The sequence below is a fragment of the Sphaerodactylus townsendi genome, linkage group LG03, assembly GCF_021028975.2.
Source record: "Sphaerodactylus townsendi isolate TG3544 linkage group LG03, MPM_Stown_v2.3, whole genome shotgun sequence".
Classification (NCBI taxonomy): Eukaryota; Metazoa; Chordata; class Lepidosauria; order Squamata; family Sphaerodactylidae; genus Sphaerodactylus; species Sphaerodactylus townsendi.
Window position 1 is genome coordinate 117,134,410 of NC_059427.1, and position 26,363 is coordinate 117,160,772.

At 41.8% G+C, this 26,363-nt stretch overlaps 1 protein-coding gene across 5 annotated transcripts in view; it reads left to right on the forward strand.

Annotated features, from left to right (window-relative positions):
- Positions 1-15,459, forward strand: part of SEPTIN9 (septin 9) — a 264,354-nt gene extending 248,895 nt beyond the window's left edge. For all 5 annotated transcript variants that reach the window (XM_048487830.1, XM_048487832.1, XM_048487831.1 and 2 more), the window contains 5 exons: positions 6,679-6,796; positions 8,533-8,628; positions 8,994-9,090; positions 12,243-12,294; positions 12,683-15,459. In XM_048487830.1, coding sequence (XP_048343787.1) covers positions 6,679-6,796; positions 8,533-8,628; positions 8,994-9,090; positions 12,243-12,294; positions 12,683-12,821 — 502 coding nt within the window. In that variant the 3' untranslated portion in view covers positions 12,822-15,459. The remainder of the gene's footprint in view (positions 1-6,678; positions 6,797-8,532; positions 8,629-8,993; positions 9,091-12,242; positions 12,295-12,682) is intronic.
- The last annotated feature ends 10,904 nt before the right edge of the window (positions 15,460-26,363 follow it).

Here is a 26,363-nt window from a genome sequence, read left to right on the forward strand (position 1 = left end):
ATATGAAGCTGCTTTATACTGAATCAGATCATCGGTCCATCAAGGATTAGTCTGCCTAGACTGTCCATGGCTCTCCTGGGTCTCAGGTAGAACTCTTTCACATTTGCTACCTGGTCCTTTTAACTTGAGAAGTTGGGGATTGAACCTGGAAGCTTCTGCATGCAAAGCAGATGCTGTACCACTGAGCCACAGCCACTACCAGTTTCAAGTGAAGTGCAGGGGTGAGGACTGGGAGGGGGGAAATAGTCCTGCCCCTACGGAGGAGGAAGAGGGAGAGAGAAGGAAGAGAGAGAGAGGGAGAAGGAAGCAGCCAGACCATCAGCTCCACTGAGCCCTGTGCCTAACTTGTTTCCAGGACTAGGAAAACATGTTCCAGCTGGAGCTGCAATTCCTTGCCTGGGAGATGCCTTCTCCATATCCCATTGCCCAGGAATTCTGTTAAAATGTGTGAGGGGGGGTGGCAGGCCTGAAATGCCAGATCGATGCCAAATCAATATTCCAAATATTTCCGGAAATATACAGGACTGTGTGAGAATCCCAAATACTGTTCAGGGTACCTGAATATACCAGAAAAATACCAATAAATTATTTTGGAGATATATTTTCAGGCTGGGTGTATCTTAGGCAGATTCCGCATAGGCCAAACACAGTGGTGTGGAAATGGTGTAAAAGAATTTAAACCATTGTATAAAAGGGTTTACACCATTTTCACACTGCTGTTTTTGGCCCATGCGGAATCCGCCTTAGTGTGTATCACTAATATGTCATTAAAAATAGCTGACCTTTTTAACTAGAACATCCTTTGTCACTTGGTGTCTTAAATGTACTTTTTAATGTAGGCCTAGTGTTTAATATGCTCACGTTGTATACAGCTAGAGTTCTGTTCAAGTTACTTTTTTCTAACTTGTGGCTGTTACAGAATGCTTAAAATATAAAGTGCTTTTCTAGCCATTAATTTATCTTCTTGTTTTGTAGATGCAGTATTAGAATTTTAATGAGAGCACCAGGTTTAAAGCTCACCCCCCCCCCTCAAGTCAGACCTTGACAAAAAAAATTTAACCTAAGAGCCAGGCCCAAAATGAATGAGCCCAGACTCCTCCATATCAAATACAGCTTTTTCTCTGTCATATTAAGCACATTTCATGTTGCCTCTAAGTTATAAATGGCTTGTCAACAAGCCTGGTGAAAAATGCATCTTTGAAGGATGTTATTTATTCCGTGATTTTTTTACCTCATGGTCACTAAAAGTTTCAGCAGTCCATGTCCATACATTAAACCTCTATTAAAGGGACAGGATGTTTTTCTTCAGGTCTTTTGGCAGCTCTAAATTCAGCAGGCCCTAGTCTAAAAGGCAGGAGTATCAGTTAGTTGATAAGAGCAAGGCCTTTACTGTTATCTGCTTTAAGGTTCTGAAATGCCTTCCTGAATAAGATGCAAAGTTGCTTCTTCCTCATCTTCTTTCAGATGGTGCGCACAATGTTTTGTGCGTGTTAGGCTATTTTCCTGAAGAGGCACAGCCCAGGAAAAAGTTGACTTTCACACAACCCCTTAGTACTCTTTCCCTCCAGGAACTAAGCGTATATTCCTGTCATCAAAACGAATGCATATTCTTCCCCAGTTTTTCCCCACCTCCCCTTTTTTTCCTTTCTGTCATCTTCCTTGTCTCAAATTTTAGACTATACACTCCTTGGGGCAAGGACTTTCTGGCTTGTGATCTTTCAAGCAGCATGCATGTAGACTGTTCAGTGCAATGAAAACCCACCATGTGACTTTGCTGAAAGTAAAAACAACTGGACCTGAATTTATAGATTCCAGTAGGATTGCCATGATAAGCTTTTGTCGACTACAAAAAAAGAGAACCCTGTCGCACCTAGAAGGCATGTATTGCAATATAAGCTTTTGCAGACTCAAGCCTTTGTTAAAGCTAAGTCAGACCAACTAATTTGTAACTAGAATGGAAGGAAGAAAATTACCCCAACCTCTTTTAATCGTAAGCATGGAATCTGGGGTGTGCGTGTGATGAATAGATGTCACAGGAGCCACTCCAGTGACTGAGTAAATCTGGATCATAATTCTGTGAGTAGGTTTATATTAGTCTCGATGTACTAACTATAGGTACAGGACTATGATCCTTGTTTCACTGTCCCTCTTTCATCGCTGGGGGAAACATCTACCTTTGCCCACTTCATCGAGCGTAACCACCTGCTTCCCTTCAGTTTTCGCTGGCCATGGCAGGAGAGAACAGAAGTTCCCAACATAAAGATGAGCCTACAGGGGTTGAAATGTTCTCAGCAGACTTCATATCCAACAAAAAATCAGCTCTGTGCTAGAAGTTTTGCAGGTCATTCCTTTTAAGGGCTGACTCCTCCTTTCACTTCTTCTCCTTTTAAACCCTTCTGCAGAATTTACAGGCGCAGGGCCAAAGATGCCTAGATGCCCCTAGCAAATGTGATACATATGAATGAATCTGGTCCAAACGCATCTGTGATGAGATCTTTCCATGTGTTTGCTCAGTTAAAAGCCGCTGTAGTCACAGTGGTCTTGGGAAAGGGAAACACATTCCTTTCCAGTCTTCCAATTTTTCTATTAAAAGCATTGTTGCATATACACTAAATTTGTTGCAAATACACTTATCCTGCAGTTAAAAAACACACTTTCCCCCTATGAGTATGTTTCCACCCTACTCCTTAGGAAGGGGCTTGTAGCAGCTCTGAGGTATAATTTGTATCTGGGAAAAGGGCATGGGGGAAAGGTTAAAGAACTGGTTTTCCCTGTGCTACAGTTGCAGTTGTAGGGAGGCGCTGCTTTTGGTTTAAAAAGGAAAACAATTATGCAGAGATCCAGTCATAGGTCTTGATGCAGTCATAGGTCTTGTCATCTTTCTTTCTCAGATGTGAGTATGCTGAGCAACTCCTAAATTTCTGCCATGCCATCGTATCTGAGTCACCAGTGTGCATGTGTAGGAATAAAATATTTCCATGTTACACTTTATCTCTTAGGAGGGATTGTCCTAAAAAGAAAACCACAGTGCCTTTCCCAAGTGCATCAGCTGTTTTTGATAAATTTAGGGTTTTGAGCAGTTGGTTGGTATAACCTTGAAAAGAGAGACCAACTGGCTCCGGAAATCTTCAGCAGGAGGCCAGATTTGATGTAGGCCTCAAATACCTTAAGAGTATCCCACCCTTGCAGAAAAAAATGTGGGTCAAAACCATCCTGCCTATCCCTAACTATGGCTGGGTGTGTAGGCTCCATCAAATTGCTTCCATCACATAGCACCAGACATTCCAATGTCTTCTTCTGCCTTTCCCGAACTGTCTTGTCTTAGCAGCTTTTTCATCTTTGCCTACCATGAATAGAGAGGCCTCAAAGACACACACACACACACACACACACCCCGTCAAAATTTTCACTCTGCCTTTCTACAAGAGTGGGAATCACTCAGGGTTCATCTGCAGCCCAGCCAGGAGGCATTTCAGTGATTCAGTAACAAAACTGCTTAACTTCTGCTGCCAGGATTTATCCACTTGCTCAGCCAAAGCCACTGTTGGCTAAGGATTAGTATGGTCCTAATTAGCTTACTGGATACAGTGCAATGTAATAGTTCTTTGGGATCATGAAATTACTTTATGTGCTTCAGACAATGATTTTCTTTTAGTGGGTCATTGGTATGGAATGACTACTGCCTGCAAACCCACCCAAGATATTTTGGAAAATGGAGGGTGGCGGGGAGTGAAGTACTTTTGGTCTACTAAGCATTTGGCATTGTATTTGCTGGCAGAGCAAATCCCTAATTAGAAATGCTTCTTTCAATTTTGAAATTCTTGGGCATCCTGGGTTTTTTTTTTTTTTGGCTGCTGTTTACATACATGTTGATTATATGAATTATTTCCGCACATGGGGAGATGGTAATTGCGTATGGGTTTTAATTCATTCTCTCCCCACCCACCCCACCCCCAAAAAAGGAAAAACAAAGGGGAAAACGTCTTTAAAAGTTATGCATGAAGACAAAAATGTAACAACAGTGATGGTTAATCTATACATAAGTTCCTATAAATGGTTTCCAAGTATCTATAAATGGTTTCCAAGTATCTATAAATGGTTTCCAAGTATCTATAAAGCACAATTGCCAACTACACCATGTGTTCAAATATTGATAGGGCTCAATCAGTTGATTTACTGAAGATGGGCTTATATCTTTCCAGTGTTGCAATATGGATCTTTTAGCTGTAGTTAGGGCATGTTGTATGACTATGTTGTATGACTATGTTGTGTGACTACGTGTGCATTGCAAGTAAGTAACATGTACATAGTGTGTATGCAGGCAGAATAAAATCCCCTTAACTTTCCATTCCAGCGACATGTATAAAGATTAAACCCTACTAAAAGTCCCTTTAAATAAAATGGTCCTACAGCACCTCTTCAAACATTGTAAAGATGGTGCTCTCCTCTGCTGCCCCCTTTCTACAAGGTGGAATCCATTACAGAGAATGACAGGTTCTAGTCAAAGACCAAACAATCCACCTTCAGTGACATAAGTCCTGGAAGGTGGCCACCAGAAGATTGTAGATGGTGCACTGAGTCATGTGACGAGACACTATCTTTCAAATATATGAGTCTGAGGCCATGAAGGAATTTAAAGATTATAACTGGCACATTGAATTAAATATGATGTTGGCCTTACTTTTGAGATAGAGAGCTCCAATTTTCTGTTGGGGTAAGAGATACTGCCAATATATTTCTCTGAAAATAGGTGAGATATGTTCCTGTTAGATAGCCTTTGACAATAGTACTAGTAATATGGAATCTTTTATCGTTCGATTGCGTTTGTATCCCACACTTCTAAGACTCTGGGCAGCATGCATAGGGCTTACCTGCATTTTAGCTTCTCCATATTCCTTGTCACATATGTTAAACTGAGAGATGCAGACTTGATCAAGGCCACCTAGTTAAGTTTCATGGTTGAGCCTGGACTTGAACCCAAGGCTCCAACCTTAACTTCTGTCCTCAGTCTGGTGGGCTTTAATAGCTGAGGAGAGAAGGAAAAAAATGCTAAGATCTTATTTAGGCCATGGTTATAAAACCCTGGTGTTACTCTGAACTGTTAGCACACATATAAATATCTCCAGGTGCAGTTGGCTGTTGCTTGATTCTGCTGTTAAGAACTTTTTTGTGTTAAAATAGCTCTAGATTATAGTGATACCTTGTGGCGATTTGTACAAATGCTTCTAGGAGGACCAGCCTGTGGTTCAGGTTTGCCAAGAGGCATAAGAAGCTGGAGTTTGGAGCTCACCTGCAAAGAAAGGCATGCAGGTCTGGTACTTTATATAAGGCTTTACATGAAGATAGACTGGAGGACAGTGTTGACTGAAAACTTTGCATTGGTTTTCTTCCTAGACACATACCACTCTGCCCACATGCTTCCTCAGACCTTCTTGTAGGCATTATTGGAGCATGATATTGGCCTTGCTTTTGAAGTGCAGAGGCTCCGATTTCTGATGAAGCAAGAGGTGCAAAGAGATGTGGGCATTTTAGGGCTGGATCACCCTGTCCCAGTGAGCCAGCATGTATCGAGCCAGCCAGTATCGAATCCCTCTGCATCTGTTTTGGGATGCTGGAAAAGGAACAGACTCCTTCCTTCTAGCAGCTGCTACAGACAGATGGAGCTGGAGGAACTTGGCAGTTGGCTTGTTTTGTCCTGCAGATTACTCCGTGGAAGACACAAAGGAGCATCCTCAGCAACAGTAGCAGCCTCAGAGTATCGCTTCAGGCTGCAGCTGTTCTCCCCTAAGAAGCAAATGATAACTGCAGTTAGGTGAAGGAATACTTGGTAGCCTGTTAGGCATTGCAACCATCCCACTTAATTGGGGGTGGGGATGATAATAAACTTTGGTTCTTGGCCTGTAAATGTTACTTCTGCGGGATTAATATTATCTCCACCCTAGCACTACCCTGTTTCCCTGAATATAAGACATCCCCTGAAAATAAGACGTAGTAGAGGTTTTGCTGAAGTGCGAAATATAAGGCATCCCCCAAAAGTAAGACATAGCAAAGTTTTTGTTTGGAAGTATGCCCGATGAACAGAACACAGAAAAATAAGACATCCCCTGAAAATAAGACATAGCGCATCTTTGGGAGCAAAAATTAATATAAGACACTGTCTTATGTTCGGGGAAACACAGTATATCCCAGCAGGGATGCTCTTATTAAGGATTTGCCTGTATCTGAACCCCTGACAGTGCGGAGATGCTTTTTTCCACATGCGAGATTTGTCTGTTTGCATCAATCATGTAAAAGAGGACTAAGGGTTGCTTCGTCCTGACCTGGCAAGTTCTTGTGACCCCAGTGGGTGTTGGTCTCAGCTCTGATAGTACAAGGCAGCCTAGTGATTCACTTACTGTACCCAAGTACTGGATCCCAACTCCACATTTATGATGGGCACAGAAGGGCCACTATTCCATGGAGGGCAGGCAATGGAGCCAGGAGATAATTTGATCTTGATCATTTGAGGCAGAACTCTGGAAGCATGGCCTATTAAGGAGGCAGAAAGAAGTGTTTCTTTGAAGATGTTCAGTGTTAACCCAAAATGTCCACAGCCATTTAGCAAGAGAACTGCAATGCCACATATTTTATCTGTCTGGGTTGCCTGTCTCTTTAACAGTCTTTCCATTTTGCCTTCAGCCTCCGGCCGCTGGACATTGAATTCATGAGGCGTCTGAGCAAAGTGGTCAACATTGTGCCTGTCATCGCCAAAGCAGACACATTAACACTAGAGGAGAGGGACTACTTCAAACAAAGGGTGAGCAGATGGTGCCGCTTCTGATCGCATCTGATTCTACAGCTCTCCAATTCCCAATAGCTGGCGAGGAGCCCTGCATGTTCCTTGAGTCACAGCTCACAGCAAGAGGGAAAGCCTCCATTGGTCTCCATGTGTTTCTTTTGGCTCTCCTTCACTTGGAGGAGGGAGACATAAACATAATTTCCCGTTTGATTCTCTTTTTTCTCTCCTCCTGCAGATCTTTTTCTAGGTAGATTTTAAAAGCAGATATACCAATAAAATTGCTGAGGGAAACACTGTAACACAAAAGTATTCCAGACTGCTAGTATTTTACTCTTTGTTGCTTACCATCAACTTTCCTGCCTGTCACTGCAACTTAAGCACTCTGTCCTGCAAGAAGAGCAGATGTCTGCTCTTACAATAGCTCTGGCTATTTCCCCCTCTCAACCCTTGTTGTTTTACCTTGCGTTGCTTTCTTTTGACCCAGTAGCTTAGATCCTAAACTAGTCATGGTAGAGGAAGACAACTTCCCCGGTTCTTCTGCATCTTCTGAAACTGTGCTCTTTCTAAAGGAACACTGTCAGGACAAACTTAAAAATCCCCAGCAGGAGGGGCAAATCAGGCAATCAGGTCCTCAGACAGAACAGCCCAGGTTCACTGGAAAAGTTGCTGCTATGCTGATGGAATGGCACCTGAAGGTTCAGAACCTGAGCAAAAAAAGCCAAGTTCAGATGACCATGTGGATCCGTTTCCCACCACTGCTGCTCTCGGATCAGAAACCCCAAGGGCAGCAGTGGAAATCATTTTGGGAGGCTGCATAAAATGGCTAATCAATACAATACAAAACCTTTATTGATGGCATGTGCCAGGATAAGAAAATACAGATGGACAAAATTGCGGTTGGGTTGGGTTTTACATAAGCAGTTCGACGGCACAGCATTTAAAAAGCCTTGCTTGTCATGCAAAGGCAATACTTTGGAGTGTTGGTTTCCAATTGTTATGACATGGGGGAGAGTTATGTTTTTTTAGAAAGAGAATAGACCAATGTAATGCAGCTTCAGGAATCACTGGAGGCTTTACATATCCCATAGGGGCTCCTCCACTGGACAGCATATTTACTCAGAGGAGTTCAACCATCCCCACAATCTGGGAATGTCTCTATCTATTCCTAGTGAAGCTTGGAGAGCACAACAACAGACTCCCAAGAACCATATTCCCAAGATCCATATATGAAAAAAAAAAAAAAACAAGAGCACCAAAGATAGAAATACACAGTTAACCACATTAACAGTATGCAGAAGTGGTGACAACATTTTATAGGGGCCTTTTTCAATCCGCAGAAAAAAACATTCTGAAAAGAGACTTGAGTGGCCATGGGAATCTTATTTTGAAAGCTTGCCTGGGTGTGAAAATCCTGAGGCAGCCTTAAGAGAAATCTCTCTTGGCCGGCCTGACCTTCTAAGCAGGGTTGTTGTGAGGCTGAAGCAGTACAGTGAACATTGTGGTAGGGTGGGGAAATAACATTTATTAATCTCATGGAGTTGCCAAGTTCATCTGCCTGGGACTTGCTGGAGTGCCTTGGGCTTGTCTCTGCCTCAGTGAGACCAGCTGTCCCAAAATGACTTCCTGTTTTTCACTGGCCACATGTGAAATTCACTGCTGTCCTTTACTGCTCAGTGAGTTCTTTTCCAGTTAGGCTTATTTTGTTGCTGGTTGTATCTAATGATGCTCTCCATTCCTGTTTCTTTTTTTCTTAGATCACAGCAGATCTCCTTGCCAATGGCATTGATGTCTATCCACAAAAACAGTTTGATGAGGACTCTGAAGACAGGCTAATAAATGAGAAATTTAGAGTAAGTGCAGCAGCCATTTCTTGCCACCTGCTCAGCATGCGCTCAAAGTCAGGTTTTTGGTCTGCCCCTAACACCTTTCACAAGAACTTCTCAATAGTATTGTTAGAACAACCAAAATGGGAGATTGTTTTGCTTCAGTAAGGCAAAAGGGACTTCTTGGTGGCAGAAACGCACTGCGTAGAACAGCCTTTCTAGTTTGCCTAGCTATGTGTTCCTTAGCCCCTGTACTTGGGAAAAAATTATTGACCAAAGAGGTGAAGCCACTGCCGGAGGTCTCTGAAATGATAATAAGAAAAGCAACCAATCCTCTTTGCAACTTTGGATGAGGAGGGTGATTTCTCTGACACTTCACTACTTTGTTTTAGGAAATGATTCCTTTTGCCGTGGTGGGCAGTGATCAGGAATACCAGATTAATGGCCGACGAATTCTGGGAAGGAAAACGAAATGGGGAACAATTGAAGGTAAGAGCTGTAATTCTTACATGTTGATTCTGCACAACAGCTACCACTTAGAATTGCAATCAAAAGGCAGTTTGAATGTGAGAGATGGCAAGCGCTGTGTAATTTGTCTGATGTGTGAGAGTGTGCTTTGCTGCCCTCTGCTGTCAGAATGAGAATCCCAGTGTTTGTATTGTCGAAGGCTTTCACGGCCGGATTCAACTGGTTCTGGTGGGTTTTCCGGGCTGTGTGGCCATGGTCTGGTGGATCTTGTTCCTAACATTTCGCCTGCTTCTGTGGCTGGCATCTTCAGAGGTGTATCACAGAGGGAAGTGTGTAACAGAGCTTCTTTTACCTTGTTCCCGAGTAGCATCTTTATCTGAAGATTGCTCAGCCATGAATCAGGCTGAGAATGTTAAGAACAAGATCCCTCTGGACCATGGTCACACAGCCCGGAAAACCCACCAGAGCCAGTGTTTGTACTTTGTTTCTCACATGTGTTTGTCCTGAAATGCAAACAGGAGTTGCTTTTGGTTAGTGGTGTCCTATGGATATGGAGGTTTTTGGAGCTGTTGGTATCCTGAATGAAGGGCTGCACTCAGTCACAGACTGAATAGAACTGAGGATGGAACATCCTGCTTTATAACCAGCAGGATTGCTGGAATCATTAGAAGTGAAGCAACATGTTACTTGACTATCATTGCCTAGAGTTTTAAGTCTTTGCCTCCTCTCCAGACTATGTCTGGCAGCTGTAGGGACACAGACTAGAAAAGAGAAAGATACAAAGCCTGATCTTTGTATGTTTAAGTGAAGTTTTCTCAAAGCCCTGGTATAACACTGCTGTTCAGATCTACCACTACAAAGCAAGGAAGTAGTGCTTTGTAGTACATCACAAGAACCCCTTGGTCGAAACGCAAATGCAGCCGGGGCTATTCTAACAATTATTTGGTTGGACCTAGCAAAAGATACTGATGGATACAGATCTCCCTTTTGCTGGGGGAAGAAGTAATTTCAACCCCCTTTCCCTTCATCAGTGCAGCTTCCCTGACCCTTGCAATTATTAATCATGTGATTCCCAGCGTCAGAAAGGAATGCTGGGAGAAGGGGCTCAAGGGAAAGATCATCAATCTGTGTGTCTGTGGATCTCTGGATTAAACCCAGTAAACAGATTATTGTGTAGAGCTTTCAGGACACTTCATAGCATAGTGACAGAGGTTGTTCTGTGATGGTCACAAACACAGCTTTTCCCAGTGTTGACAACTTTGCCTCAGGCCTCGTCCCCTCTCACACATGAAGCTGTCTTATACTGAATCAGGCATCAAGTTCAGTGCAGTCTACTCAGACTGGCAGCGACTCTTTGGGGTCTCAAGTGGAGGCCTTTCACATCACCTACTGCCTGGTCTTTTTATCCCCTTCCTGACACACAGAGCAAGATTGAAGACTTACCAAGGGAGTTGGTAAGGCTTCGGTCAAGTTCCAATGCACCGTGCTATTTGAATGGAGACACCTGGCTTGTGTTGTTCCCAACCCCCTCCCCCAATCACTATTTAGAATCCTGGTTCATGGAGAGGAAACAAACTCCACTTCAGGCAGGTGGCAAGGGTGGGAACAAGCCATATGTGTGCCCATTGTGGACAAAGCCTCTTTCTCTTTGCATGTGGCCTTGTGTGTATATATAATGTGTGAAATGCAACAGGGAACAATTCTCACTTGATCTGGAATATTAAAGGTGAAAGGATGCCAACTGAAAGAACATAAACAGTTTCCCAGTGCCTCTTCACTCACTGAGCTTGCTTCTTCATCTGTGAGTTCTGCGGCATCTGCAGTTGATTGTTTTCACTTTATTTTTAATTATTATTAAATCATGGTCAGGCCTTAGTGGTGTTCTAGAGACCAGGCATGGATTATTGGTCCAAAGGACTAGGGTGGACAAGTGACCTAACATTTGAGCAGTATTTTCTCTGTGGATATGCTGCTCCCCATCAATTTTTTTTCCTGTCAAGTCACAGCTGACTTATGGTGACCCCAAAGACATGAGACCCTTGGACATGGTTTGCCATTACCTGCCTTTGCATAGCAGCCTGGGACTTATTTGGTGGTTTCCCATCCAAATAGTAACCAGGGCTGATTCTACTTTGCTTATGAGATCGAACAAGATCCAACTAGCCCGGGCTATTCAGGTTAGAGTTCCCCATAATACAGGAAGGTAAAAAGGAACATATCTGGTTTAATAACATGACCAATTTCTACTACAACGGGGAAATTGACTCATAGTTGCTTTTGCTGCCATTATTAAAATTATAAATGCATGTGTTTCCCTTTCCACCGGGACATCCCTTCATGGTGGGGCATACGAGGCAGAGAAAATATCCCCCACATTTTACTCTTTGAGTTGTTTTCAGTTCTGTTGCTTGACTGTGGTCTGCTCTGTGCTCTCAAAAATCATGGAAAATATTTTCCACCTTCAAATGGGTTTGTCCAAGTTACTTTCTGCATAAGAAGGGGCTTATAGACAGATCTTGCTTGGCTGGATTTGGCTGGCACTGGCTATGTTAATTCAGTTTCGGAGGGCTGCCATTCCATGCGCTGTTTTGTAACTGGTGGTGCCCACAGCACTGTGAGCATGGAGTTCTGGTAATTTAATAACATCCAATTGGAGCCATCTGTGTTTTCCCTCACAGACACATTAGGTGGCCTATTGTTTCCCCTTTCCTAACATTAGTGCAACTGCAAAGGAACACAGTACACCATTTTGTTTTTCTCTCATGTTGTGATTTTTTTTTCCAAAGAAAAATCCTACTCTGAGAAAAGAAATGTTTCTACAAAGCGGGAGAATGTGTTAATTTTCAGCCGTCTGCTTCCCCCCTGTGGCCAATATGCGGCAATTCATGAAAGCAGCAATGCAGACACAAAGCTAGCTGCTTACAGTCATCTTTGACATCAGGCACTTTCCTCTTCCTATGTAAAGGAGGCATCTCCAAGGCACAATTCACACAGCACAATTCACACTGGCTGAAGCCTGTAGACATCCACCTTCAAGCTAGAGCCTGAAGAGTCTGTCTCTTGGGTGGTCTGAAATGTGTACATGTTCTGATGAAACATTGTGAGCCCTGCCTTTTTCTGAAACTTGCATTGATCTAATGCTAACATCTAACACTCTTTCCTGCCTTTCACAGTTGAGAATACAACCCATTGCGAATTTGCTTACTTGCGGGATCTTCTGATCAGGTTGGTAGCTCCTTCCTAACAGAGAAGCGGTATGGAGGGATCACTGAAGTTACCTTAATTGACTTTTCTTCCAGGATTGAAGGGTAGAGAATATACATCTCTGCTTTAAGAGACCTAAATTACCTATAGCGGCTGCTCCAACCTTTATTAGTGGTGGTGTTCTCACTGTGTAATTGAGTGGGTACAGCAGTTACTTCCCATGCCAACACTGCCTTGGCATAGGAACCAAAGAACAGAAGAACCCTTATACAGAGTCAGACCATTGTTCCATCTAGCCTTGCCTTGTATTGGCACTAAAATAGTCTAGAGCAGAGTTTGTTCTCACACCTATAGCATCCAGTGTGTGATGTACAAGAAACTTTTTAATTGCTTCCTCCTCTTCCTGTAGGACACACATGCAAAACATCAAGGACATAACCAGCAGCATCCATTTTGAAGCCTACAGAGTCAGACGTTTGAACGAAAGCCAGAACATGCTCTCCAACGGTGTGGCTGACAAGGAGGACTTGGTGGCCAATGAAATGTAATGCTCACGACATAGATAGGACCCAGATATCTCTCCCTCCCATTCTGTTTTCTCTCTTAAAAATACGTATATATGTATATATATAACCCCTCTGCTGGTGCCATTGTTCTGCCCCTTCCCTATCATTGATATCCACGCTGCTGAATCTAACTGACCAAATAACAATTTTTTTTCCTGTAACAAATGTAGCGTCTCACTCTTTGCCAGCCTTTGTGGTGTGAAACATCTATTCTGTGCGTCCATGTAGTGAGCAGTTGGGTGTAGTAATGGGTGACCAAACCACTGAAGAGAGATGGGGGGGGGGGTGGCGGCTGAGCCATAACCTCAGCTGAAAAATCTCGGCCAGCTTTTATGTTCAACCGTGGCCACTCCACCCACCCCCACCTCTGGGACAGATCTGTTATATGATAGGCCAGCACTCTTCTCCCGGAGGTCAGTGAAGGAGGGACTCCCATTGGTGGTACCCCCTTCATGCTCTTGAAAGCCAAGATAAAGCCTCCTTACAAAACAGGCTGGCTTCTTGTAAATTCGTCTACTGGAATTTTCACATACCTCAGTCTGTTGGGCATGGCCTGAGATGTTTGCCTGGCCATTGTGTTGCAGCCAGCATAAGTAGACCCTGGCTGCTAAAGAGAGAGGGAGCACCACATATCCTGTCCACTAAGAGCTCAGTCATATCAAGATCATCCCAAAAGTTTGCTCTGAATGAGGAGGTCCTCTTTAGCACTCAACTTGGGCAGGCCTGGAAAATCTCTGCTGGATGTGCCATAGGTTTTTTTTCCACACTGAGGGGGAGGGGGAGTTGGAAGGGAGCCCATGCCTGCTGCCTTGATTTCAGTGATTCAGGTCAATAGAGATGTTTCTGAGCCACTTGACTGGCCTAGTGCCAAAGCTTTACTGTGTTTTATAGGGGTGTTTGTGTGTGTGTATGTGTGATTTCCTTCCCCAACTCCAACCCTTTTGGGTTCAGAATTTTCTGTCACGAAGTGAAAAGTGTCGAGAGTGGCGCGAGAGATAAATTATGATTGTATGGCACATTTCTGTTCCACACTATGCATAATTTACCCCTGAATCATTTAGTTCCAGTCTCCTTTCAAAAAAAGCCAGCAATAGCAGGGAGGCAGTTTGCTTACTAGGGAAGAGCGGGGTTGTGTGTGTGTGTGGGGGGGGGGTGCTCTTGTAGGATAAATACAGCAATCATCATGAGGAGCTGCTCTTCCATGACCGTTTTCTATTCTTCAGGGCTGGAGTCACTAACTCTGCTACCTTCCTAGAAGTTCATGCAATGTGTTTGACTTAGATTTCTCTTCAAATGATTGGGGTATGTTTGTGTGTAGCTGAGGCAGAAGATCTCTGCAAGCCCGAATGAAGAAGGCTCCAGTGATTTGAAATACTATGTTAATTTTGGATAAGCCTACAAAGGCTCTTTGGCTAGGCTAATTTTTTTTTCATTGTGCAATTTCTGGGTGTCACTGTGACTACAATTCCCCAGACGTTCATGTCTAGACAGGTCATGCATGTTCATCTCCATATGAAATGCCACAATGTGTATAAAAAAGATGAGTCTAGTATTTGCACACCGTCCGTCCCTAACAGTGGAGGAAAACTGCATTTTTCTCAGCATGGAGCTGATGTAAATTTCTTAAAGAGACAGAAGCCCTGTTTGGAATAGTTTTATCTGATTGATATAGTCAGTAGGTCCTAGGTTTTCTTAGCTTTCTGTTCTGTGGAACACAATGTTTGATGTCCAGCTCCATAGAACATTTGTGTCATATGCTGATTCATGTGTACCCTCTTTGCAAAAATAGAAAACTCTGGGCATGCTGCCCTCTTGTGGGGCCCTCAAAAATGTACTGATTCCTAGCATTCATAAAAGACAAACTTGAGTGTTTATGTTGCTTGTACAAATGACTCAATCATAGCTGTCAAAATATTCCTAAGGGTGGATGTTTCACACTCTAAAGTACCTCAGTGGGATGATGGCGCATGGCCCCTTCTTCTTGCAAGGTGTTCATGATACCAGCATGTGAACCTATATCCTTCCAAGACTTTCTGTGACCTTTGCTAGTTTTCACACTGCTCTCTACAATTGCTTCCCACCCCATAAATAGAAGCTATCAGGCATCTTTTAAAAAAAATTCACAGTCCAGCAAACATACCCATGAACATTTTTTGATTCAAGACTTCCACACATTCTTGCCTAGCTATCTTTTGTGTTCTCCCTCTCAAACTGAAAAATGTAGGAATCTTTACGGAGCTGTGTTAAGCTGAGGAAAATTATTTTTGTTACATGCTGACTTGCTATATTTTAGCAAAATAAAAAATTGTGTATTAACTAAATATATATATATATTTCAAGTGTTTAAAAGATTATGAAAAGGGTGCGGGGGGATTCACTTTAGCAAAACTTTATTGCATCCAGTATCTCAACCAGCAAAAGCAAGACAAAGATGCTTTCTCCTCTTATATTGTACGTTTTCTGAGGAAAAGGTTTTACCAAACAAAACTAAAACAGTCAGCTGAATCTATAAAAATGGCCTATTGGTGGGTTGTATGCATTATGACAAATTTAGTCCTGTTTTTGTATAAATAATAGTGTTTAATATGTATTTCCCAAAAATAAATGTTTCGAATGGAAACTGGGAGTAGACTTGTTTCTTTTTCAAGGCCAGAAGGTCTCCATGTGATCTAAGGACCTCTAAGAAAGAAAAAAAATGCTCCATGTAAATTAAGATGTTGTCACTACTGGTGCTGGCCAAGAGAGCTCAGGTCCAACAGTTTCTTTTAAGTAAACTTTCCCGCAAACGGACAACAAAATGTAAGAGCAAACCTGGTGCCTGTTTAATTCTTCTCCACTTGCTAACATTTAAGGCCACCATCTTCTCAAGAGATGAGAGAGGCTAATAGTAGTGTTTTCAGATCAACTGGCACGCTGTCCTTTATACCTCAACATGTCCTTTTAAAAACAAACCACCAGTCAGCCATATTACCAATATCACAGTGTGTGTCTGTGCGTGTGCTGCAAGTGCCTTTAAAAACAAAAGAAATCTGGCTTTTCCAACCAATTTAAAGACACTGTATTAAAGGGTGGTCTATACATGATGTCAAATCACATGATTTTTTTATTGATGAGTTCCACATCAGGAAAGCTTATAGAAGTTGCTGTGGGTTCTCAAATATCGAGGTAAGGACCTATAGTCATGGAAGTCATTTCTACACATGGTATGTTGGATTGTCACAAACACTAGTCAAGTATCTCAAATTCTAATCTGTCCTTGACTAGGAGGAGCTTAACGTAAGATCACAGAGAGAGCCTTCCTGACTGTCCCATCGATCAAAAAAACTCATCCGGTAGGCACACGAGAGAGCTCCTTTTCGGTGGCCGCCACACAATTATGGAATAACCTCCCTAGGGAGTGGCACTTGGCCCCCTCACCATCAATCTTCAGGAACAGTTGGAGATATTTTCATTTATTGTGGACTGATTTAATTTTTATTTATTGGCTGTCCTAATTTGAGTTTTTAAATCTAAATTGTGATCGTTTATGTGTTTATAGTTGCTGTTTTATTTATATTGCTATAATGTTTTTTTAAAAAATAGTTAAATTTAAGTTGCCTTGAGTTCCACAAGGGAGAAAGGGGGCTAGTGCTTTAAATAAAGAACTAAATGTATTTTTCGGCTTGGGGACTCACTGCACCTTCAGGTAAAGCAAAAAACTGAATACTTTCTAAATTGAGAATATATTGTCAGTTTGGAATCTCAGATTCATTCAGGGGCCACTGATAACTACAACACCAAGCTTGGTTTATACACATTTACTTCATTAGCATAATGTGACTGTATTTTTCACTATATTTCTACATAGTGTTATCCTATAGTTAAAGCCAGGGATCACTGAACACCACAAAAATATTAGCAAGAAATTCAAATCAACTGTTCAGTTCTAGTCCACCACAAAAGGAAGTGGGAAGGAAGGGACCCCTTCTACAATAAATGAAAGCAAATAGGTGAAGAGCTGGAAGGAGGATGAGTGGAAGACTTGCATTCTCCCATTCTCAGCCTGGGAAATCCAACCAATCCTAGCACCTGCCAAACCCAGAATCCCTTCTCAAAACCAAATAAAATGTATTGTTGATGGACTTATTGACTGGCACATTATGGCTTCAACTAGATAGTTCTGGCCTTTTAAAACTGCTTAGACCTTCCAAAGAAAAATTACCACATGGTGAACCCCCCCCCTCCCCTGCAGCCTAGTGTCATTGAATTGCCTTATAGTATGAGTGGCAAATTTATGCCGAGCAACAAGGGTATATCTACAAAGGAGGAGCACCCATTATTGCCAGCCAAGCACTTTTTTCTCCATTTGAGAATCCAGGGGAACAATCCCTCATTAATGTGATCAAGCTTCAGTTTAGTCATTTTAGCTTCTAGGCTTGATTTGTTCTGGAATGTACTTTGTCTTTTTAGTGCTCCACGATATCCATAAAACTATCCTCCAACATCACATTTCAAATTAAACATTTTTCCCCATCACCTTTCTTGCTGTACAGCTTTTACATCAATACATAATAGTCAGTACTATGGTATGAACTATCTTGAGCTTGGTTGCCAGTGATACATCCTTACACTTAAGAATCTTTCCTCACCAGTCTGTTACCACAAAACAAAGCTGAAGTCCAGTGATGCCTTAAAGACCTCGGCTGTTTCCGCATGACCAAATAACAGTGCCCTAGGGATGGAAATAATCCTGTCCTTAGGGTGCTGTTCGCCCCCCCTCAAGCGGCACAAAGATGCCGCTTTTAAACCTCGCTCGTTGAATGAGCTTTTTGAAAAGCAGCATTTTCCTGCCGGTACGGTCCGAACAGCACCGGTATGAGGGCGCTGCTTTTGGCCCCTCCAGTGTCTGCGAGGGCCTTACCTTGTGATCCTCTGCAGCTCCGGGCAGCTGGAACAACACGCCCACGCTGCCCTGTGTATCCAAAGGGTCGGAGGGTAGCATGGGAGTGTCTTTCCAGCCACCTGGAGCTGCAGAGGAACACAAGGTAAGTCCCTCGCAGACACCCTGGGCAGCACCGTGCAGAGCCGCCCCTGCGGGAAGCGGTGGCATCGGGACTGCCTGCATGGGACCATGCGAACGGTCCCGACACTCCACCGGCTTCATCAAAGCCGGTGGGAAGCCGCTGCCTCTGGCTGTGTGGAAACAGCCTAATATTTAAGTAAAAGTTGTTAATCTTTAGGGCACTACTGGACTTTTGTTTAACTGAATGTTAGCCAGTTGATGGTGCCCTTAGTTTAACTAACCTCTTATCACTAGTGACTTATTAATTAATTCCTTTAGCTATTCTGGCATTAATACTAGTGATTTATTTGGTAACTGAGTGACTTCTTGTGGTGGAGTTTAATCCCTGATTGCCTGCCAGAGGTTTTACTTTTGATACTCAAAATGAAAAAAAAATCTGTATGTGATCTCTGTATATGTCTGATTCAGTATATTTAACACTAAAAACAAAATAAAGGTATTAATCTTTGGGTCTGCTTTGCCAATCCTCTTTCTCCTCTGATGCCTTTTTGTTTGTGCTGTCCAAAGAAAAAATTAGAAGGTACCTTTTGTTAAAATCCCCAAGACATCTTATTTGTGCTGTGCATAATCAGTCAATGTCTCTTGTGTTTTGTTACATGCTTCCATTTGAAAAAAACCATCAAAATAGCTGTGTTATCTAGTCACACGATGTTTCTCAGTCAGGAAAAACCTTGGCATAGCAACCTGCATTACAATCTTACATAGAAAGGAGAACAGCAAAATCCCATGCTGTCAATGTACAACAAAATAGCATACATTTAATACACCCAAAATCTACACATAACTTTTTAAGACTCAAAGAGCTCCTGAAAACTTGTATAATATGAGCTAGACTCGAGCAAATAGCTCTCCTCAAATATGCTCAGTTTGGCTGAGCCTTGCTCCTTCCTTGGCCCAAAGTATAACAGTGAAAAAACTTCATCAGAATTCCAGCTGCTTAATATTGCTTTTCTAATAATATCTTAAATGGGAACAGCATTACTTACAGCATTCTTCCTTGCCTGTTTAAGCATGTAACAAAACACAAGAGGCACTGTGCTGAAAACTATATACATTGTTTGCTTAATTTTTTACAGTCTTTGTGACTCAAAAGCTATGGGTGTAGTTCTTTACTGATTTACCTACCTGAAGAGTGGCAAACCTAGTTGTTTAATGAGGGTCTAAATTTGCCAGGACTCACAGGGGCAGGATTCTCCTTTTATGCAATGGTCATCAAAATAAGAGGTATAACTCTAATAGTAACTCTTTAGCTCTGCCTCGCAACATGCCTTTTAAATAAACATTCAAGTACACTATGGTGGCAGTTGCTCCCGAAACAATTTTTTAAAATCTGCATAGCTAATCAAATCTCCAGTGGCCAGTAAGAAGCCGTGCTAGGCAAAAACCTTACGGGCCATTCCCACTTTCTACATACACACATGGGGCCCCAGGAAAGCTGGGGCGTGACTTTGGGGACTCCTGCATTAATGTACACGTGCATAGTACCAGCATAGTACCAGCATAGTCACCAACATAGTACCAATTGGAGCATGAGGCTGTAAGGAAATATTTGTTGTGTTGTACTTAAGCAAAAACTGCAAATGTAACAAAACATGCAAAAATCAATATGAGGATCCAGTGAAAGGTGGGATTCTTGTTTCCTGATACAGTTTAGGACAAACCTAGCAGCTTTACTGAAGAACTAATTTTGTAAAAAAGTAGTAAAATTTCTTTTGTGAGTGACAGAACTTTCTAAGTAATGTATACTGCTATATACAGTCTTTCTATCTGTGTTTTGAATGTACCCCTGATTTGTACTTCATAAATGTCTGGTAATGCTTTAGAGCCTATTTTAAATGTATAATAAAGGTAGTGGCTGTTGAAACTAATTTTGTAAAAAGGGGGAAACGGAGAAGTTGAGTGCCAGTCACAGTCTCAGAACTCTCTTCATGCGTCCTGCTTTCTACAAGAGGAGAGAGAAAAGCCCAGGACAAACATATCTGTGAGAATGTCCCCATCTCGTGATTTTTCCTGATGAAGGAAATGTGCAGTTGGGGAACCCGTGTGTGAGCAAGGGATCTCTATCCAGGTTGTCTCGTCCTACAGCACCACACTCTGTTTAAAAGAGAATCAGCTATAAATAATAAGAATAAAAGAGAACATAAATAATTAAAACCGCTCAGAATAAGTGGCTCCGGAAACGTCTGCCTGATTTAAAAACTAATTACTGGGGGGGGGGGGGTAATCACCACCAGAAACTGCATATATTTACCCACAATGCCTCACTTAACACCCCACCCCCATCCTGTCTCCTAATCATTTATTTGAGGCATCAGTATTCAGACTGATCTTTCATCTACATCATACAATAAACTGTACTGGACTCTTCCCGCTTTCTGATTAATAACTTCATTGGAGCCTCATCCCAAAATGCTATAAATCTTCCACAGAAATAACAAATGCAGCAGCCAGTGGCAAAGAGAGCTTTACTTTCTAAAGATGGCAGCAGACAGGATTTTCTGTACCAGGTCAGTGGGGCAGCTCTAAATAACATGTCTTGCTCAAGAAATGCTTCTGCTGGTAGTATTTTAGGACACTCGTCCCCATATCCAGCAGCCAGGAACAAAGGAAAAGGGAGTTCACAACCCCCCTGACTCTGACAGTGGTGTAGAAGAGGGGATTTTGGCAGCTGCACCTACTCACGTAGTGAAGAACACTGACCCTGCAGAAATCCAGCCCTGTGAAGTAAAAATGGAAGGTTGGACAGTTTTCTATTGCCCTCAAGCAACAGCCTGACATCAACTAAGCCAGAAAACCTTTGCCCTAGTTATTGCCCCACTGGGAAAAGTTTTGTGTCCAGCTGGCTGATAAAGGCCGAGGAGCTGGGCCCATAAAAAGACAATAGGTCCTTCAAAAGACCCTTCTTTGGACAACATCCTATCCCTGAGCCACCTGAATGGAAAGATACATACATTGCCAAATTTAAACAGGATAATGGGATGCTACCCAAGGGTATCCATGAGAAATCATTGTTCAGCGCAGAATACATAGACAAAGGATGAAAACAAAGAGATGCTGTCATATACCACACCTTGAGCAGTCAATACTTGTGCTGACATGGAACTTTGTCCATGTTCCCACAGTGGTGAAATTTCAGGGTTACAATTAGGCTATCATTTCACTGCACTCTAATAATTTAATAGAAAAAAACTTGGTGGCAAGTCTGATAAAATTTGTTGAAAATAATTTTACTACATAAAAATTGTTTGGGGTCCAGACTCCATAGCTGATTCCTGTGCCTTTAAGAATTTCATACAACAGGAAATTTCTTCTGATGCAAGTTTTCCCACCATGGAGTGTCAGTAATGGGAAAGTTGCATAATGGGAAATTCCCTCTTCCGGATCACCAAATGTCAGGACCAAAAAGTGGTGGAGGTAGGGTCAGCAGTAATATGTCCCTATACTGCTTGGAAGAGTGATGCAGTCAAGCAGCCTCCTTAATGTATATGTGCCATGAGGTAAGGCCCAAGTGACTTTGTTAGAATCTCGTGTATACTGAGAGTGTTCGCCACAGTCTTCTGCAATGATAGCTATGCAGAGGTTCTTCTGCAGGCAAATCAGAGTGCAAAGACTTTCTGGTGGGCAACACATTTGAAATATACGGAAGTGAATCCCACAGAGAATTTTCACGGGCAGAAGGGGTCAATTTTTGCTAATTCCAGCTTCCTCTCCAGAACTCTAATCCTCACTCATGCCGCTGCCTGGGTCTGCATTTTGTGGGTCTTTTGGAATGCCATGGGAGGGGAAAATCATGCTCTGTGAACAGAAATTACCGTTCCGCAGACAAAAATTCTCTACTGTGCTCAAGCCATAGTTATGTTAAAACGTGAGTGTATGTTCTACACAAGGCTACTAGCTAGAAAAAAACTTATTCACTTTAAGTTGCTATGCCCCAAATTGATAAAATTCTTGTCGTCTTGATGAAATTAACCTCACTGTTTTCAGACACCTCACTTTTGACATCCCTACTTTCATAGCAAGAACCACTGCTCAAGGACCGCTGCTCCATCTGCTATATGATAAAGTCATTTATTCTGTGATAATTTATTCTGCATTATAGATAAGGTGACCATGTTCTTGTCGCATAATGAAACATAATTTGTTTTGATTTTTTAAATGCTTATGTTAAAAGTATATTTGGAGTTATGTTGCCAGTTTTAATTCTAGTGAAATGTACATTGTGCAATAATATTTTTTAAACATTCTGTTAAAATATCAAGCATTCATATAAAGATTCTTGTAAAAAGCAGAAGATGCCCACATAGTGAGAAAAAAAATTCTTACCAGTCATCTGCAAAAGGCTGGTATGTCTGCACACAGGATAGCTCCTGGAATAAAGAATTGACTCATTTCCCTATTATGACATGTAGATTCGTTACTCATATGCCTCTAGTTCTATTTTTATATCTTCTGAAGAAGAAAGGTGACCTATCATAGACATATCATAGAACTGAAAACTCTGTGATCCTCTTATGGAGGGGAAAGGGCTTTCCTGTACAAATATCTTTCATCCCATTTGAAATTTGCAGGTGAAATGGTAATAGAAGGGGAATGAAGGTGCACAGCTATATCTTCAATGTCAGAAAGAAGTGAGTTTCAAAGTCCTGATTCTCCAGGATTATTTAAAAGGACCATGTCATTCTCAAGGGGAAGTAGCGTCAGAGATCAAAGGGTGAAAAATTTGATGCAGGCAGAAAGTCAGTAAAAATCTCAAACATTGTATGCAAAATCCATAAATCCATAAAAATTTCCAGTTTCAAAGTTCATTGCCTTTGGTTGCATTTAATTTCTTTACATATTGTCAGTTTGTTTTCATGAACGTTTCCCTTCTCCAGTATGTTTGTGCAGTGACTTCAAACTGCATCACAGATTTTCAGGCTACATAAACATGCAGTCATCCTTGGATCATGCGTTTCACTTGCAGTGGCATTCATTTCATCTGCAGATTACAAACAGGGAGTAAGCTATTTGTACAGGAATGCCCTTTTCCATCCCTAAGAGGACACACCATTTTCAGCTGTGACGTTTCAGATGATAGCAAAGCAGAACTGGTGACAGTTTAGCAAACAGCCCCCTGTGCAGAATTAGGGCATGTATTTCACTGGCAGTTGCAAACATATAGAGATCCATGGAACATGTGCTTCACTAGCAGTGGCACTGCATCATGGTATCTGAGAATGAAGATAAAATTTTGCAATAGTATAGTTATGGCGGGAAAACACAATCATATGAATTTAAGCTTCTATTTCTAGGATAAATGTAAGGCAGATTTTTTTAAGGATTCCAAGAATGTGGAGCTGATATGCGAGTACTATATTTGATCCAAGTTCCTGGGTGAAGGAGGCAAAATTTGATGGCAACTCTACTCTGAAAGTCTTCCCAAAGGAAAAGGAATGCAGAGCAGAGAGGCTGGATGGAGACTTCATGCATGTAGATTTTGAATTAAATATTAATTTGCTGTATTTGGTTTATAAGAATAAACACGGCCATTAATAATGCATAGGCTCATTATTAGTATAGCACCAGACCACTATAGGTAAGATTGCACAAACAATTCCATTTCATCTTATTCACTCACTGAATCCCCTGTGCTACTTTCCAAAACCATAGTTAATGCACACATAACATGTAAACATCCAAGAAATAAGAGCCATCCATAATGGAGATTTTGTGAGGCTCTCTGGGAAACAGATAAAATTATTCACAAGGATTTTCAAGTGCTGAAAACTGGGTCATTTGGCATATTCCCATATCTCTGGGACCCAAAGTTCCCTTTTGTCAGGGTAAACCAAGAATCACATGTGCTAGATCAGTGATGGCGAACCTTTTCGAGACCGAATGCCCAAATTGCAACCCAAAACCTACTTATTTATAGCAAAGTGCCAACATGGCAATTTAACCTGAATACTGAGGTTTTAGTTTAGAAAAAATTGTTGGCTCCGAGGCGTGCGTTACTCAGGAGTAAGCTTGGTGCTAGTTGATGGTTTTGCTTTGGAGCAACCGTGCAACTCTTCCTACGGGTGAATCATGACCCTAGGAGGGTTTACTCAGAAGCCAGCCCCATTGCCAGCAATCAAGCTTACTCCCAGGTAAAGGATCACACTTTAGACTTTAGCTCTTTGCATGAAAATCAGTGGGGTTTAACAGCGCTTAACAAGGTTACCTACACTGCTTCCCCAAAACTAGGTCTTAGGTTTAATGCTAATAATCAAGCCCAGCAGCCCAGGCCAGCCTAGATGTGAGGGGGGCACTCTATGCGTGCCCACAGAGAGGGCTCTGCGTGCCACCTCTGGCACCCGTGGCATAGGTTAGCCACCACTGTGCTAGATAGTAGGCTTAGCCAGAAAAGGTGTGCAACCCTGAGAAAGGTAATATGTACCTTTAGGATTGCTTGGATGTGGCATAAATTCTGGGAGCCTGGTCTTCTGCTCTTGATAAGTGGGCAGAGCAGTACCATCTGCCTGCTTTATTTCAGGCACTCCAACACCCACTTCTCATCTCAGAGATGAAGACATTCAGGTCTAGGTCTGCTATAGTCATTCATGGCACTGGCGTGCTTCCAAGCTCCATTCTGCTAATCTGGTGGTTGAATATATATGCTATATGTAAGTGATAACACTGGTGTTTTAATTTACTCCATACAATGGCAGCTTGGCCACTGCATCCACTTCTGTGTCACCAGACAGAAGAGCCACCTTAGTAGCCCTGATGTGGGCAGAAAGGAAGAATACAAATTTTCATAATTAAATATTATGAGATGGCTGACATCCACATAGAAAAAACTGTATGGGCTAGATAGGGATCAATTTCCAGTTTTAAGCACTGCAAAAAGGCAAAAGAAGCTATCTTAATTATATCACATTTTTAGAAAAGTTAACAGTTGAGCCTTCAGCCCTGAAAACACTAAGCATTATGGCCAGAATAGTCACCTGTCAGATGTATAAATTCTAATGTTGCCTTTGCTTATAGATCAGGATTAGGGTATAGAGCAGGAGGTTCCTGCTCTCAGATTCATTTTGGTTGGAAAACTTCATGTTTTATGTAACTTATCCACCAAATCTCCAGGAATTTTCCAACCCAGGATTGGCAGTCCTAAATGGCACAGTCTTTCACCCCTTTAAAAATATTATCTATGTTAGATTTATTCACTGAGCTGAGCTTCCTGCAGATCACCTTTGTTGTACTTCATTTCTGCGCTGCTATCAACTCCCCTTGCTTGCTCAAGGAGTAGGCCCAAATTACGTCAAAATCCAACCATCATCAACATCTTTTTTTCTGGAGCAAATGTGTGTGTCATGAACAGTTTTCAATTTTGTATACTTCATTGGCGTTCCACCTACTGCCTTTGTAAATTTTCTCCTAGAGGTAGACCATGCATTTATGTGAACCAGTTTCTTATCCAACTTCTATAAATCTTAATGCATATGGAGATGTGCAGCACAGGTTTGTCAGAATTGTGCATACATAAGCAATGCAATTCAAAGTTGCAAAAAAGTGAGGTGGGGCTAGTTAACCTTCCGGATTTTTGGTTAACCTCGAATAGCCTTCCAAGGTCCCTCCTGAAATAAGCAAATATATATAAATATCACGAATATGTGGTAATTGGCAATTTAGGGTTAGGGAATTGCTTATAACTATACATTGTTTATGTAAAATTATGTACTTATTTCTGATATGATATAATATTGGATGAAGAAATGCATATATGAAGTGTATTAACATGATTTACTGTAAACTTTCGATTATAAACTGATCATTTTGTTAAAATATATCACGTGGTTGTGGTGATAGCCTTTTGGATTCTAATTTTGCAATTTTGCATTGTTTATGTAGTACTTGTGTATCCATTCCCCTTTAAGCATTGCATGAGAATTGTGCATAGGCAGGTGCAAAGGAAAACAAAGGTGCTAAGTTTTGATCTTGCATAATTGGGAAAGCCAGCCTCCTCAAAAAAGGGAAAGTACCACAGAAAATTAGGAAGTCACACTAAAACAGGCAAAAGGAAGCTGCAAGAGGGTTTGCGTCAGTAAAAAGATCCAGAATGGAACTGAATTAAATTATATAGCCAGCAATACAGATGTGCCACTTAACTCTCCCTCTTCAATTGTGGTTGGAGACCACCATTGTTAAGCGGCTTGTGTGAAAGATTAAACTATTCCTGCCTCCTCAAATCCTCCACCATGTGCCCAGTGATCAAAGCACAGCCAGTCAAGCTCACAGCTCTGGTGATCATTTTTTTGAAAACTCTCCCTAAAACAGAAGAAGATTATTAGCAGTTCTTGCAACCTTGCATTCGGAAATTACTTGATCTCATCTGATTCCGCTTGCTCAAATTATCTTAACAAATTCATTTCTGTAGAGGAAAAAGAAAACCCTTTCTCTGTATCCTCAAGGCAAGCATATTTGGGCAAAGCAATAAGAAC